The 15,639-nt window shown below is 57.5% G+C and overlaps 1 protein-coding gene across 1 annotated transcript; it reads right to left on the bottom strand.

Moving 5' to 3' along the window:
• Window positions 1–4,488: 4,488 nt before the first annotated feature.
• On the bottom strand, window positions 4,489–6,387 carry KCNA3 (potassium voltage-gated channel subfamily A member 3). Its single transcript, XM_009904329.2, has one exon. The coding sequence runs from the start codon at window positions 6,267–6,269 to the stop codon at window positions 4,512–4,514; it is 1,758 nt and encodes a 585-aa protein (XP_009902631.2). The 5' UTR covers window positions 6,270–6,387; the 3' UTR covers window positions 4,489–4,511.
• Between the last annotated feature and the right edge of the window lie 9,252 nt (window positions 6,388–15,639).

Genomic DNA, 15,639 nt, shown 5'->3' with positions numbered 1-15,639 from the left:
GGTGTGGCCTAACCTGAGCCAGGCCAGGATGCCATTGACCTCTCCCCAGGTTATCCCACCTCACACACACAAAAATGCCCAAGAGCAGCAGGGTGAGCTGAGAAGTAAAGAACCAAAGCAAGCAGAGGCAAACACAAGGTTCATCCCCCCAGAAGCAAGGTTATGATGCCTTAAAATAAACTCCAGACCAAGCAAAGCTCACCTGATGCCATCAGATGTCCCCTGACCCCCAATGCACACACACAGGGCTCACCTGATGCCACCAGATGTCCCCTGACCCCCAATGCACACACACAGGGCTCACCTGATGCCACCAGATGTCCCCTGACCCCCAATGCACACACACAGGGCTCACCTGATGCCATCAGATGTCCCCTGACCCCCAGTGCACACACACAGGGCTCACCTGATGCCATCAGATGTCCCCTGACCCCCAGTGCACACACACAGGGCTCACCTGATGCCATCAGATGTCCCTTGACCCCCAATGCACACACACAGGGCTCACCTGATGCCATCAGATGTCCCCTGACCCCCGGTGCACACACACAGGGCTCACCTGATGCCATCAGATGTCCCTTGACCCCCAATGCACACACACAGGGCTCACCTGATGCCATCAGATGTCCCTTGACCCCCAGTGCACACACACAGGGCTCACCTGATGCCACCAGATGTCCCCTGACCCCCAATGCACACACACAGGGCTCACCTGATGCCATCAGATGTCCCCTGACCCCCAGTGCACACACACAGGGCTCACCTGATGCCATCAGATGTCCCTTGACCCCCGGTGCACACACACAGGGCTCACCTGATGCCATCAGATGTCCCCTGACCCCCAGTGCACACACACAGGGCTCACCTGATGCCATCAGATGTCCCCTGACCCCCAGTGCACACACACAGGGCTCACCTGATGCCACCAGATGTCCCTTGACCCCCGGTGCACACACACAGGGCTCACCTGATGCCACCAGATGTCCCCTGACCCCCAATGCACACACACAGGGCTCACCTGATGCCACCAGATGTCCCCTGACCCCCAATGCACACACACAGGGCTCACCTGATGCCACCAGATGTCCCCTGACCCCCGGTGCACACACACAGGGCTCACCTGATGCCATCAGATGTCCCCTGACCCCCGGTGCACACACACAGGGCTCACCTGATGCCATCAGATGTCCCTTGACCCCCGGTGCACACACACAGGGCTCACCTGATGCCACCAGATGTCCCCTGACCCCCAATGGACACACACAGGGCTCACCTGATGCCATCAGATGTCCCCTGACCCCCAGTGCACACACACAGGGCTGCCTTTCCCCTGCTGGGGTTTGGGTCACTTCTCAATCCCCCTCTCTAGACCTCTGTCCCCCTTGGTTCCAAGAGCTGGCAGGGATTTCCCAGCTGAACATTCCCAGGGGCTGCTGCTGCTGTGGTGGCTTTGGGGGAACCCCCTGGTCTCAGGGGGTGCAGGTGGAGCCTTGGGGTCGTTCTTGGTGCTGCTGTTGGCAGCTGAGCCTCCATCCCCAAATTTCACTGCCAAGGTGGGCTCGGGGGGGGGGGGCTGCTTATTGCCTGTGGGCTCTTTGTTTGGCACGGGGAGGGGGAGGTGGCCTGGCAAGAGGTGGGGGGAGGAGAGGGAGGCTGGGCCAGGATGGGGTCCCACAGGTGGGACAGGGCCACGGGCATCCTCTGTGGGACTGCTGGGATTGGAACCATCTGGAAAGGTTTTGGTGCGGGAAGGGAGAGGAGGACCAAGGGGGGATGGGAGCAGGGATGCCATGACAACCTGTGGGGGTTTCCCAGGAAACCGGGGGGGGTCGCCATGGCAACCGCATGGCTCCGCTCCCAATTAGCGACTTCCGCTGGAAGGCGTGCTCGGCGCTTTCATCTGCTAGCGTTAAGCTGCCGCTTCCCTCCCAAAGACACCGCAAACAAAAGCACCTGGGACAAAAAAAAAAACACCAACCCCAAACACACACACACACACAAAAAAAACCCCACCCCAACAAACCGAGGAGGGAAACATCCCTTTGTCTCCAGCCGGGTGGCTCGGGAACCAGCGAGCAAGCCCACACCGCGGATCCTGCATCGCCCACCCCGTCCCCGGCATCACCAACCTCGTCCCCGGCATCCCCAACCTCGTCCCCGGCATCCCCAACCTCGTCCCCGGCATCCCCAACCCCGTCCCCGGCATCCCCAACCCCGTCGCCGGCTCCACGCCTGCCGCGCTCCCCGCGGCTCCCTGAAACCTTTCCCTTTCGTGCCTCCCTCCCTCCGCTGCACGGCCACCAAACCTGACCTTGGATCAAGGAATGCTGGAGGGTCGCAGGGGATTTAGACTAGAAAATTAAGTCTTGGGGGCCGATTCCCACCCCACAAACCCCCCCCCTCTCTTTAAGACTACGAAAGGAGGGTCTGAGGTTGCTTTTTCCCTCCTTAAGACTGAGAAAAGGAGGCTCTGGGGTTGTTTTCTCACTCTTTAAGGCTAGAAAAGGAGGGTTTGGGGTTGCCTTTTCCCTCTTTAAGGCTAGAAAAGGAGGGGGTGGGGTTGCTTTTTCCCTCCTTAAGACTAAAAGAGGAGGGTTTGGGGTTGCTTTTTCCCTCCTTAAGATTAAAAAAGGAAGGTTTGGAGTTGCTTTTTCCCTCTTTAGGGCTAGAAAAGGAGGGTTTGGGGTTGCTTTTTCCCTCCTTCAGCCTAGAAAATGAGGGTTTGGGGTTGCCTTTTCCCTCTTTAAGGCTAGAAAAGGAGGGTTTGGGGTTGCTTTTTCCCTCCTTCAGCCTAGAAAAGGAGGGTTTGGGGTTGCCTTTTACCTCTTTAAGGTAGAAAAGGAGGGTTTGGGGTTGCCTTTTCCCTCTTTAAGGTAGAAAAGGAGGGTTTGGGGTTGCCTTTTACCTCTTTAAGGTAGAAAAGGAGGGTTTGAGATTGCCTTTTCCCTCTTTAAGGTAGAAAAGGAGGGTTTGAGATTGCCTTTTCCCTCTTTAAGGTAGAAAAGGAGGGTTTGGGGTTGCCTTTTCCCTCTTTAAGGCTAGAAAAGGAGGGTTTGAGATTGCCTTTTACCTCTTTAAGGTAGAAAAGGAGGGTTTGAGATTGCCTTTTACCTCTTTAAGGTAGAAAAGGAGGGTTTGAGATTGCCTTTTACCTCTTTAAGGCTAGCAAAGGAGGGCTTGGGGTTGCCTTTTACCTCCTTCAGCCTAGGAAAGAAGGGCTTGGGATTGCTTTTCCCCTCTTTAAGGCTAGAAAAGGAGGGTTTGGGGTTGTTTTCTCCTCTCTAAGACTAGCAAAGGAGAACTGGAGCTCGTACTTCCTCTCTTTAAGACTGGAAAAGGAGGGTTTGGGGTCATTGTCCCCTCTTTAGGGCTAGAAAATGAAGGTCTGAGGTGATTTTCCCCTCCTTAAGAGTAGAAAAGGAGGGTTTGGGTTTGTTTTCTCTCTCTTTAAGGCTAGAAAATGAAGGTTTGGGGTCATTTTCCCCCTCTTTAAGACTAGAAAAGGAAGGTTTGGGGTTATTTTCTCTCCCTTTAAACCAGCATCGATCTCTGAGCAGATTAGAATGTCAGAAGTGATCTAACTGGGGAGGGAAGGGTGGCGGGGGGGGGGGGGGTGGGGGGAAGGACTCAGCACGGTGCCCGGAAGGGCACGCCACACATCTCGAGATTAAACATCACTTAACGAGGTGGTAACAGAGACTCTCTGCAAAATTAAATGCTTCTTTCCTCCCCCCACCCCCACCCCGCTCCCCCACCCCCCCACTTCCACTACACTCTGCAAGACGTTTTTCCCTCCCCCACACCCAATCCAGAGGCCATCAATCCAACAAGTGGGATGGAGGGGGGGGGGGGGGGGGGGGGGGGGGGGGGGGAGGGCGGAATCGGGCTGCACTCTGCCTTTAGGGCAAGGGGAGAGGGATGAGGGTGGGGTGAGGGTGGGGTAAAGGTGGGGGGGGGATGGCAAAATTCAAGAGCAAAGCAAGAAGCCCCCCCCTTACCCCCCCAAAAAAAAACCCCACCACCACCAACCCCAAAGCAGATAAAAGCAGCCCCCTAGCAACACATTGCAGAACAAACACCTGTTTGGCTGTGCCGTGAGTGCCTTTTTGTCTTCGTCTTCCTTCTCTTTACCCTTCAGCTGTCCTCTGCTGCTGAGGATTTGAAATCCCTTTTGGTGGTGGTGTTGTTAGGGTGGTTTGTTTTTGTTTAGGGTTGTTTTTTGGGGGGGGGAGGGGTCGTTTTTGCTCTTTAGAAAGGAGGGATGTAGAAAAATAAAGGTATCAAAACGAGGGCACACACACACAGAGAGAGAGAGGGAGAGAGAGACCGACGGATGGTGCATGGTCCACACGACACCGAGCACACAGTCGCTTGGCACTGGTCCTGTTGCTTGTTGTTGGGTTGGGTTGGTTGGTTGGTTGGTTGGTTGGTTGGTTGGTTGGGTGGGTGGGTGGGTGGTGGGGTTTTGAACCCCCATCCTCAGGGTTTTGGTTGCCGTTCGGCGGCGGCTCTTAAACGTCCGTGAAGATCTTTTTGATGCTCACGCAGTTGGGGTTGCCCGCGCTCGTGCAGTTGGCCGCCTTGAAGGCAGCCTGCTTGAAGGCGGCGGGGTTGAGCCCCCCTTCCTCGATCACCATGTACTCAGACTTGCTGAGGGTGGAGTTGCTGCGAGCCTTCCTCATCTCCTCGCTGGAGGAGAGGTGCTGGCAGCTGCCGACGTGCAGGTACTGAGCCTGCTCCTCGCCCTCCGTCTCCCGGTGGTAGAAGTAGTTGAAGTTGGAGACGATGACCGGGACGGGCAGGGCGATGGTCAGCACCCCCGCGATGGCGCACAGGGACCCCACGATCTTGCCCCCGATGGTGATGGGGTGCATGTCCCCGTAGCCCACCGTGGTCATGGTGACCACGGCCCACCAGAAGGCGTCGGGGATGCTGCTGAAGCCCGAGCTGGGGTCGTCGGCCTCGGCGAAGTAGACGGCGCTGGAGAAGAGGATGACGCCGATGAAGAGGAAGAAGATGAGCAGGCCCAGCTCCCGCATGCTGGCCTTGAGGGTCTGGCCCAGGATCTGCAGCCCCTTGGAGTGCCGGGAGAGCTTGAAGATGCGGAAGACCCGCACCAGGCGGATGACTCGGAGGATGGCCAGGGACATGGCCTGCTGGCCGTTGCCTTGCCTCTCGGCCAGCTCGGTGCCCAGCGTGATGAAGTAAGGGATGATGGCCACGATGTCGATGATGTTCATGATGTTCTTGGAGAAGGTGGCCTTGCTGGGGCAGGCGAAGAACCTCACCAGCAGCTCGAAGGAGAACCAGATGATGCACAAAGTCTCCACCACAAAGAAAGGGTCGGCGAAGGACGACACCATGGAAGCGGCCGAGGACGAAGAGTTGGTGAAGACGTCAGGTGGCAGAGGGCCACCGCCCGTCCCAAAGGTCCCTCCAGTTCCCTCATAGTCATGATCCTCCCTGAATTCGGGCAGGGTCTCCAGACAGAAGATGACGATGGAGATAAGGATGACCAGGACGGAGACGATGGCGATGCCTCGGGCCGGCCCCGAGCTCTCGGGGTACTCGAAGAGGAGCCACACCTGGCGCTGAAACTCCTTGTCGGGCAGCGGCCGCTGCTCCTCCCGGATGAAGCCCTCATCCTCCCGGAACTTCTCCATGGCCTCCTCCCCGAGCTGGTAGAAGCGGATCTCCTCGGAGAAGATGTCGATGGGGACGTTGACAGGTCTCCTGATGCGCCCCCCCGACTGGTAGTAGTAGAGGATGGCATCGAAGCTGGGCCGGTTGCGGTCGAAGAAGTACTCGTTGCGGAGGGGGTCGAAGTAGCGCATCCTCTTGCGGGGGTCCCCCAGCAGCGTCTCGGGGAACTGAGCCAAGGTCTTCAGCTGGGTCTCGAACCTCAAGCCCGAGATGTTGATCACCACCCGCTCGCAGCACTCCTGCTCCCCGCCGTCCGCGGACTGGCCGGCGGGGAGGGCGGCGGGAGTCGGGGGCTGGTCGTAGCGGTCCCCGCCGAGCGCGGGCTGAGGGGGTTGTGGTTCCTCTAGCAAAGGGTCTCCGCCGCCTTCCCCCCCCACCACCGTCATGCTGCCTTCCTCCCCTTCTTCACCTTCTTCCTCCTCTTGCTCGGGGACCGCCTGGGGGGCGGCGGGGGGCAGCTGCTCGGTGTAGCCCAGGTTGTGGTGGCTGCTGGTTGAGCCGCCCCGAGGACGCCGGCTGGTGGAGGAAGCGGCTGGAGAGTAAAGCAGGCTCCGGCGCTCGTCCATAAAGGTGTGGGGTGGAAGGGGAAAGGGGAGGGGAGGATGGGAGAGGCGGCAGCCGAAACCTCTTCTTCCTCCTCTTCCTCCTCCTGCGGGCGGAGAGGGAGAACCAGCCGCCCAACTCCTCCAGCGGCTGCCGCTGCTCTGAGGAGCCGAGGTTCTTCTCAAAAAATCCGCCCCCAGCCCTGGCACCGCCTCGCTCAGTCACCGCTCCCGGAGACACCCACCAGCACCCCCAGCCCTGCCCTACAGCCCCCCCAGCAAGCTGCGGGCATCCCCTTCCCAGCCAGGGTGGGGTCGCCACCCAAGCCGCCCCCCAGCCAGCCGCACGCCCGTGGCTCCGCTCCCCTCCCGGCAGCATCTTTGTGATGCTCGGCGGAGATGAGTTGTTTGGGTTTGGTGGGGTGGGGTTTTTTTTTTCCCCCCCCTTCTCTTGCCTCGCAAGACGATTTTTCTGCCCTTCCCCGGGGAAAGGGAAATGCAGTTTTATATGCAGTCGGTCTTAATTCGGGGGATTTTCCTGTTTGTTTCCAGCCAGCGTCTCACGCCGCGGAGGGGCGGTGGGGGAAAGGGAAGCAGACGGCGGCGGCGGCGGCGGCTGCGGCCGGAGCTGCCAACAGTTGTTTTGAATCAGTGTTTGGGCTGGAGCTGAGATTTGTGTGTGTGTGTGTGTGTGTGTGCTTTCTGAGCGGCAGGGAGAGCCTCTCTGTGTGTGTGTGTGCACAGGGGTGTGCGTGCCCGGGTGTGTTTGCACACGCGTGTGTGCCTGAGCAACGCCCCCCCCCCCCCCCCATCTCCTCACCACCCCACCCCCCCCCGGCAAAACACGGAGCCAGCCCTCACCCAAGGCACCTTCAGCCTTCAAGGCGAACCTGCACTTCAGACTCTCCTGCGAGGAGGCCGAAAGGCTTCAGGTTTTTCTCTTCTTGCTGCCTTCCATCCATCTTTGCACACAAGTGGTTCCATTTTGGTCCGAAGGGAGGTTTGTTTTCAGGCAAATGTCTCCTCTGCAGGAGGGCAGCGCTGGGAAACTCTTGTCCCCAGGAGATGTGCGTCGAGGATGGCCTCTGAGCTCCTCACTCAGTTGTGCCCCTCCCCCTGATAGCTCCCCGGTTTCCCAAAGCTCTTTAACCCCCCAGGCATGTGCCGTGTGGGGCTTAGGGAACCCAGGGATTTCCTGCCTTGGGAAACAGCCCAACCACAAGAGTCTGGGAGAGACAAGAAGGGTCACAACACAGCCATTCTCACCCCATTTTTCCTTCCTCTCCTCTCCTCTCCTCTCCTCTCCTCTCCTCTCCTCTCCTCTCCTCTCCTCTCCTCTCCTCTCCTCTCCTCTCCTCTCCTCTCCTCTCCTCTCCTTTCCTCTCCTCTCCTCTCCTCTCCTCTCCTCTCCTCTCCTCTCCTCTCCTCTCCTCTCCTCTCCGAACCTCTCCTCTCCTCTCCTCTCCTCTCCGAACCTCTCCGAACCTCTCCCCTCCAAACCTCTCCCCTTCGAACCTCCCCTCCCCCTCCCCTCCCCTCCCCACCCCTCTCCTCCCCACTGGGATGTGCTGCCCAGGGAGGTGGTGGAGTCCCCATCCCTGGAAGTGTTCAAGAACAGCCTGGATGAGGCCCTTGGTACCATGGTTGAGTTGATCAGATGGTGTTGGGTGACAGCTTGGACTTGATGATCTCCAAGGTCTTTTCCAACCTGGTTGATCCGATCCTATCCTATCCTATCCTATCCTATCCTATCCTATCCTATCCTATCCTATCCTATCCTATCCTATCCCATCCCATCCCATCCCATCCTATCCCCTCCTCTCTTTCCTCTGCTAGGACTTCTGCCAATAAATCACTGTCACCTACTCCCAAGGCAAAGGAACAAGAGCTGCTTTGAGCCATCCACACCTGCTGATGACAAGAGGTGTGAGGCCACAGGGCACAACTTCCAGCATGGCAACAGTTTGCTCTGGAGCTCAGAGGCAGGGGGAAGCTCTTTGGAAGTTATTGAGAGATCCCCAGACCTTGGGGATGCTGCTAGGAAAACCAGCAGGAGGAGGAGGAGGAGGAGGGTTAATCCCCCCCCACCACGAGCTGCAACACAGCAGCAGACATTAACCCTTGAGCTCTGGGCAGCTTTGGTCCAGCGTTGTGCTGGCTCAAAGGATTTCTCCAGCCCAGCAGCCCCAGACACTGCCTGGCCTCCTGGCCCTGCTTCCTCCTGCTGCTGCTTCCCTCTAATCCTATCAAAGCCAATTAAGCTCTGCCAGGCCAGCAGCCTCGCTGCAGGCAGGGAGCCCAGGGGGCAGATTACCTCCTCCCTGCCAAGTCTCCTCAGCTCCATCCTTCTGCTGAGGTCCCCAGCCAAGGCTTGGTTCAGCGTTGGGGGATACAGCAATAGCATCACCTCCTGCTTGGCATCACCTCCTGCTTGGCACCAGCCCCTGCCAGCCCCACAGGTGGAGGCTCCCTGAGGGGTTTGGCTCCAGGCACTGCCCCAACCCCAAATTCAGCCAGGCAGAGGTGGCCTGGATCCTGTCCCTAAAGCAGAGGGACTGAGCACAAGGGGGCAGGGGATCAAAGTGCCCAGGAAGGGACACCTCTGGGATGTCCAACGTGGCCAGCACTTCCCTGGGAGCCAGGAGCCAGCTGGCTCCTGTGAGCTGCAGCACCAAACCTGCTCCTCAGGGCTGGGCCTCTTCTGTCTAACACAAGATGACCCTGTCCTCTCTCTGCACTTCTCAGCCAGCTCTTCTGCTGCATCTGCTCTCAACAAATTCACTTTTACCCCTAACAGCCACTGAAGGAATCCCCTGTGCTGTGGCCTGACCTGCAGCATCAGAGGCTGTTCCTACCAGGAAGCAAAGCAAGCATCACTCTTTTCCTGCTTTAATGGCCTCCCCAGGGCACACTTCCAAGCAGAGGGATCACAGACTTCCCTCTTCCCACAGGCAGACCTAGACCATGAGGGGAACCCCCTCCAGCATCTCTCCCCAGGGGGACATGGGCTGCACAAAGCAGCTCAGCACCTTCACCCCCTGCTCCTCAGCTGTTCCCAGGCATGAGGCTGCCCTTAGCATCCTGGCCTGGATCAGCAAGACAGTGGCCAGCAGGAGCAGGGCAGGGGTTGTCCTCCTGCACTGGGAACTGGAGAGGCCACAGCTTGAGTGCTGGGCTCAGTTTTGGGACCCTCACTCCAAGAAGGACATTGAGAGGCTGGAGCAGGTCCAGAGAAGGGCAACAGAGCTGGGGAAGGGTCTGGAGAGCAGGGCTGGGGAGGAGCAGCTGAGGGACCCAGGATTATTCAGCCTGGAGAAGAGGAGGCTGAAGGGAGACCTCCTGGCTCTCTACAGCTCCCTGAATGGAGGTTGGAGCCAGGCTGGGGTCGGTCTCTTTTCCCAGGTAAGAAGGGCCTCAAGTTGCACCAGGGGAGCTTTAGTTTGGACTTTAGAAGAAAGTTCTGGACTGAAGGGGTTCTCAAAGACTGGAACAGGCTGCCCAAGACAGTGGTGGAGTCCCCATCCCTAGCAGGGGTTTCAAAGCCTTGGAGATGTGGTGCTGAGGGCCATGGTTTAGCAGCAGAATTGGTAGAGTTAGATCACGGTTGGCCTCAATGATCTTGGAGGTCTTTACCAACCCAAGCATCCCTGCTTCCACCTGAACCCCATCACCTCTCAAGCAGCATTTTGGGGGTGTCCTCCTTCCACCAATGCCTTTTTGTTCCTCTGTTTGCCCCAGGCAGCTGTGTGCAGCCCCAGCTTGGCCGCTGCAGGGAGCAGGAGCTCCTCTGCTCTCCTCCCTGGTGTCTGAATGGGAAGCAGCTTCCATTGAGAAATCTGGGACAAAGCTGCTGTTCTTCAGCTGGGGGATCAGAGCCCTCCCAGCACAGAGGCTGCTGCAGGGTAATCCCTTAATGCAGTCACTGCCCTCCTCCCACCTCGGGGCACAACGTGCAAAGCCCCAGCTGCTGCACCCAGGCAGCACAGAACCAACCTGCTGGAGAGCTTCCTCCTGGCAGCTGGGCACTGTGAGCTCACCAGGTGGCCAAACCACACAGAGCAAGGCTTGGGCTTGTCCCTTGGGGCACTAACCAGCACCTGAAAGCTGCAGAGGAAGGGCAGCAGCAGAAGGGTAGCTCAGGAGCTGAGTTTCCCAGATTGCCTTGGAGCAATCCATCCACTGCACAGCTCAAAACCTGGACTGGAGACCTAAAGCACACTTTAGAGAGCCAAAACATCCATTCTGCAGGGGAAATGTGCATTACACAGCTAAACCATGTGTTGGAGACCTAAAACACACTTTAGAGAGCCAAAACATCCGTTCTGGAGGGGAAATGTACATTACACAGCTAGACCATGCACTGGAGAGCTAAACCACACAGCATGGAGCTAATACATGTATTATAGAGGTGAACTATGCATTAGACAGCTCAAATGTGCCTTGGAGAGCCTTCCAGGGCAGCTGTGATGCTGTCCCAGGGAGCTCAGTGACCCCATTCCCAGAAATCAGGCATCCCACCTCGTGTCCCTGGCAGGCCCCAAAAGCATCTGCTGAGGGTCACCCTTCAGTGGAGTAAGACTCTCTCTCCACCAGTGCCACCCAGGGAGGCAGCAGCAGGGATGGGAATTGAACCACAGAATCCTTTAGGTAGGAAAAGCTCTTCAAGACCATCCACTCCCACCATGAACCCTACCCTACCAAGTCCAGCCCTGTCCCCAAGCGCCTCAGCTGCCTGGGGGTGGTGACTCCACCACCCCCCCTGGCAGCTCCTTCCAGTGCCTGACAAACCCTTTCAGTGGCAACACTTTTCCTGATGGCCAAACTAAACCTCTCCTGGTGCAGCTGGAGGCCAATGCCTCTTGTTCTGTCCCTGGTTACTTGGCAGAGGAGATCACAGAACTGTCAGGGTTGGATGGGGTGTTGGATGTTGATGCTTAGCTGATCTTCACCTTCTTCTTCTTCCCCTTTACCTGCTTCAAAGTCACAGAATCACAGAGCTGTCAGGGTTGGAAGGGAACTCAAGGCTCAGCCAGCTCCAAGCCACTGCCATGGGCAGGGACACCTCACACCACAGCAGGTTGCTCACAGCCACCTCCAGCCTGGCTGCAAACACCTCCAGGGCTGAGCCTTCCACCACCTCCCTGGGCAGCCTGTGCCAGGCTCTCACCACCCTCCTGGCCAACAACTTCTTCCTCACAGCCAATCTCCATCTCCCCACTTCTAGCTCTGCTCCATCCCCCCCAGTCCTACCCTCCCTGACCCCCTCCAAAGTCCCTCCCCAGCTTTCCTGCAGCCCCCTGCAGCTCCTGGGAGGCCACAATGAGGTCTCCTGGGAGCCTTCTCCTCTCCAGCCTGCACAACCCCAACTCCCAAGATCCCTGGTAGGGACAAAGCCTGTGCAGGACCAGGAAGCATTTTGTACCTTGAAGGTGGTGATATGAAAGGCACTTGGGAAAAGCAGAGTGCAAGCTGCTGAGCTGGAGAAGGTTCCTGGCTTGCCTGGAAAGCAAAGCTCCTGACCAGGGACAAATTGCTGTTCAGAGTCTGAGTGCTCTCAATTGGGACCAGCTGAGGCTGTGTCCTCTCTCACACATCCTGGACAGAAGGCTTTGAGTTCTGGGCTTGGCTTCATACCCATTTCTAGTTTTGCTTCCATCCCCCCCAGTCCTATCCCTCCCTGACACCCTCCAAAGTCCCTCTCCTGCTTTCTTGGAGCCTCCTTCAGATCCTGGGAGGCCACAAGAAGGTCTCCTGGGGAGCCTTCTCTTCTCCAGACTGAAGAGCCCAATCCCCACCTCACAAGAGCCTCCCATGAACTGCTGGTTGCATTTGATGCTCTAACTCTTGTCCCTATTCCTGTGCCTGGCTTAGTCACATTCCCAGTATAACTCAGTCGTGGAGTGACTCCCTCAGCCTCCCTGTGCCTCAGTTTCTCCTCTGTACCTTAAGGGACTATTTCTCGCCTCCCACCTCCAGGCTATTTTAAATCCTCCAGCAGAAGCCTTTTGCTGTGCTCAGGGTGGCAGAAAATGAGAAAAGTTAGTGAGATGTGGAAGAAGGAAGGAAAATTCGATCCTGCCTGAAGGCAGCAGCTTGCTCAGCCCTCAGCTCGTGGGGAGGGCATCAGGGGAGGCTCCAGGGGGGTCACTGACACCTCCCTCCAATAGGGGACTCAGTGTGTCCAGAGAAGGGCAACAGAGCTGGGGAGGGGTCTGGAGCACAGCCCTGGGAGGAGAGGCTGAGGGAGCTGGGGTTGCTTAGCCTGCAGGAGAGGAGGCTCAGGGGAGACCTTCTTGCTCTCTGCAACTGCCTGCAGGGAGGTTGGAGCCAGGTGGGGGTTGGGCTCTTCTCCCAGGCAAGCAGCACCAGAACAAGAGGACACTGTCTCCAGCTGTGCCAGGGGAGGGTTAGGCTGGAGGGGAGGAGAAAGTTCTTCCCAGCAAGAGAGATTGGCCCTGGGGATGTGCTGCCCAGGGAGGTGGTGGAGTCCCCATCCCTGGAGGTGTTTAGGCAGAGCCTGGCTGAGGCCCTTGGTGCCATGGTTGAGTTGATCAGATGGTGCTGGGGGAGAGGTTGGACTTGATGATCTGAAAGGGCTTTTCCAACCTGGTTAATTCTATCCTATCCTATCCTGTCCTGTCCTATCCTATCCTATCCTATCCTATCCTATCCTATCCTATCCTATCCTATCCTATCCTATCCTATCCTATGATAGTCATCTGTTCTATTCTATTCTACTCTACTCTACTCCTATTCTATTCTATTCTATTCTACTCTACTCTATTCTATTCTATTCTATTCTATTCTATTCTATTCTATTCTATTCTATGCAGCCCAGGATCCTCTCCCACTGCTGCAGTCCAGCTCCTGAAGGCACCAGGGCTCTAGAGAACAGTTCTTGGGGGGAGTGAAAACTGAACCACTGAGCCAAAGCACAGACAGCAGCTGCTGCTCAGGTTAGGTCCACAGTGCTCTGGATGCAGCAGGAGTGTGGCTTGGCCAGGAAAGGAGGCTGGAGCATCTCTCTGGTGAGGAGAGACTGAGAGATCTGGGGTTGTTCAGCCTGGGGAAGAGCTCTGTGTCCAGTTCTGGGCTCCCCAGTTCAAGAGACAGGGAACTGCTGGGCAGAGTCCAAGTGAGGGCCACAAAGCTGCTGAGGGGCCTGGAGCAGCTCTGGGAGCAGCAAAGGCTGAGAGCCCTGGGGCTGAAAGCCTGCAGCAGAGCAGCCCCAGAGGGCAGCTGAGCAATGCTCAGCAAGAGCTAAAGGAGCTGTGGGGGGCAAGAGGCTGGGGCCAGGCTCTGCTGAGCGGTGCCCAGGGCCAGGCCAAGGGGCAAGGGGCACAGAGTGGCAGGCAGGAGGTTGGAGCTGAGCAGGAGGAGAAAGTTGTTTGGGGTGAGGCTGCTGGAGCCTGGAGCAGGCTGCCCAGAGAGGTTGTGGAGTCTGCTGGGGTGGAGAGCTTCCAAACCCCCCTGGGCACTGTGCCCCTGGGCAAGCTGCTGGGGGAGCCCTGCTGGAGCAAGGGGGGCTGGACTGGGTGAGCTCTGCTGGGGGAGCCCTGCTGGGGCAGTGGGGCTGGACTGGGTGATCTGCAGATGTCCACCAGCCTGCTCCATGCTGGGGTGCTGTGTGATTCTGTGTGATGTGGTGGCTGAAACACAGCAGCCAAACCCCTCTGCATCCCTCCCTTCTTTCCCTTGCTGCCTCTCTTGGCTTTAGTGGAGCCACTTGAGCTAAATCTCACCCAGCCCTGGGTGGAAGGTTACAGCTCAAGATACACTCAGACCTCTTCTGATCCCTTAAGGATGTGATTTGCTGGGTGGGATTAGGGTGGCCAAACAATGTCAGGGCAGATTCCTCTGGCCCAGGGATCACATTGCAAGGCCTTCAGAATGACAGCAAAGTGATACCCAGTGAGTGCTTCCTGCAGCTCCTCTTGCACTCCATTATTTGGTCATTAGCATCTAAGATTACATCGACAAAGCAATTTAACCCCAGGGGCAGGGAGACAGCAGGGCAACCTCCAGGTGTTTTCATTAGCAAGGTAAAAAGGGGAAGGTGAGCAGTGATGGGGAGGAGGAAAGCCTTGAGGTGAGGCTGGGAGAGCATGGGAGACACAGCCTGGCTGTACAGACACAGCAACCCCAAAAGCCTGGCAGCAAAAAGCATCCTGAGAGCCAGGGGTGAGAGCTCAGCCCTGATTAATCCATTCCACAGATGTCACTTGTGGGGACAAAGATGATTAGGGGCTGCTGAGGGGTCTGCTGGGGAAAGACTGAGGGAGCTGGGGCTGTTCAGTCTGGAGAAGAGCAGCCTGAGGAGGGATCTGATCAATGCTGAGCAATACTTCCAGGGTGGGGGTCAGGAGGATGGGGCCAGGCTTGGTTCAGCGGTGCCCAGTGAGAGGACAAGGGGTAAAGGGCACAAACTGAACATCAGAAGTTCCACCTGAAAGTGAGGAGGAGCTTCTTTAAGGGTGACAGAGCCCTGGAGCAGGCTGCCCAGGGAGGTGGTGGAGTCTCCATCTCTGGAGGCAATCCAAACCCACCTGGATGTGTTCCTGTGTGAGCTGCCCTGGGTGATGCTGTTCTGGCAGGGGGGTTGGACTGGATGACCTCCAGAGGCCCTTTCCAACTCCTACCATACTGTGGTGCTGTGGTTGGGGGTGGTGGTAGCCTGGAGGTGTTTGCAGCCAGGCTGGAGGTGGCTGTGAGCAACCTGCTGTGGTGTGAGGTGTCCCTGCCCATGGCAGGGGCTTGGAGCTGCCTGAGCCTTGAGCTCCCCTTCTGATTCTGTGGCTCTATGATAGGCACCCAGAGAGGTCTCACAAGGCAAGGTGCAGCCTGCAGAGTCTCCTGAAGCTGAGCAAGCCACAACACTGTCCCATGGCAGAGAAAACTCTTGATCAGAGAATCATAGACTCAGAGAAGCAGAGAGTCAGAATCACAGAATCATAGAATCAACCAGGTTGGAAAAGACCTCAGAGATCATCCAGTCCAAGCTGTCCCCCAGGACCTCCTGACAGCTAAACCATGGCTCCAAGGGCCACATCCAAGCCCCTCCTGAACCCCTCCAGGGATGGGGACTCCACCACCTCCCTGGGCAGCACATCCCAAGGGCCAACAACTCTCTCTTCCTAACATCCAGCCTGAACCTCCCCTGGCACAGCTTGAGACTTTGTCCTCTTGTTCTGGTGCTGCTTGCCTAGAAGCAGAGCCCAACCCCCACCTGGCTCCAACCTCCCTGCAGGGAGTTGCAGAGAGCAGGAAGGTCTCCCCTGAGCCTCCTCTCCTGCAGGCTAAGCAACCCCAGCTCCCTCAGCCTCTCCTCCCAGGGCTGTGCCCCAGACCCCTCCCCAGCTTTGTTGCCCTTCTCTGGACACCTTCCAGCAGCTCA

This window comes from Dryobates pubescens, chromosome 35, assembly GCF_014839835.1.
Source record: "Dryobates pubescens isolate bDryPub1 chromosome 35, bDryPub1.pri, whole genome shotgun sequence".
Taxonomy (NCBI): Eukaryota; Metazoa; Chordata; class Aves; order Piciformes; family Picidae; genus Dryobates; species Dryobates pubescens.
Note: the sequence above shows the minus strand (reverse complement) of the source record. Positions and strands in the feature narration are given on the sequence as shown.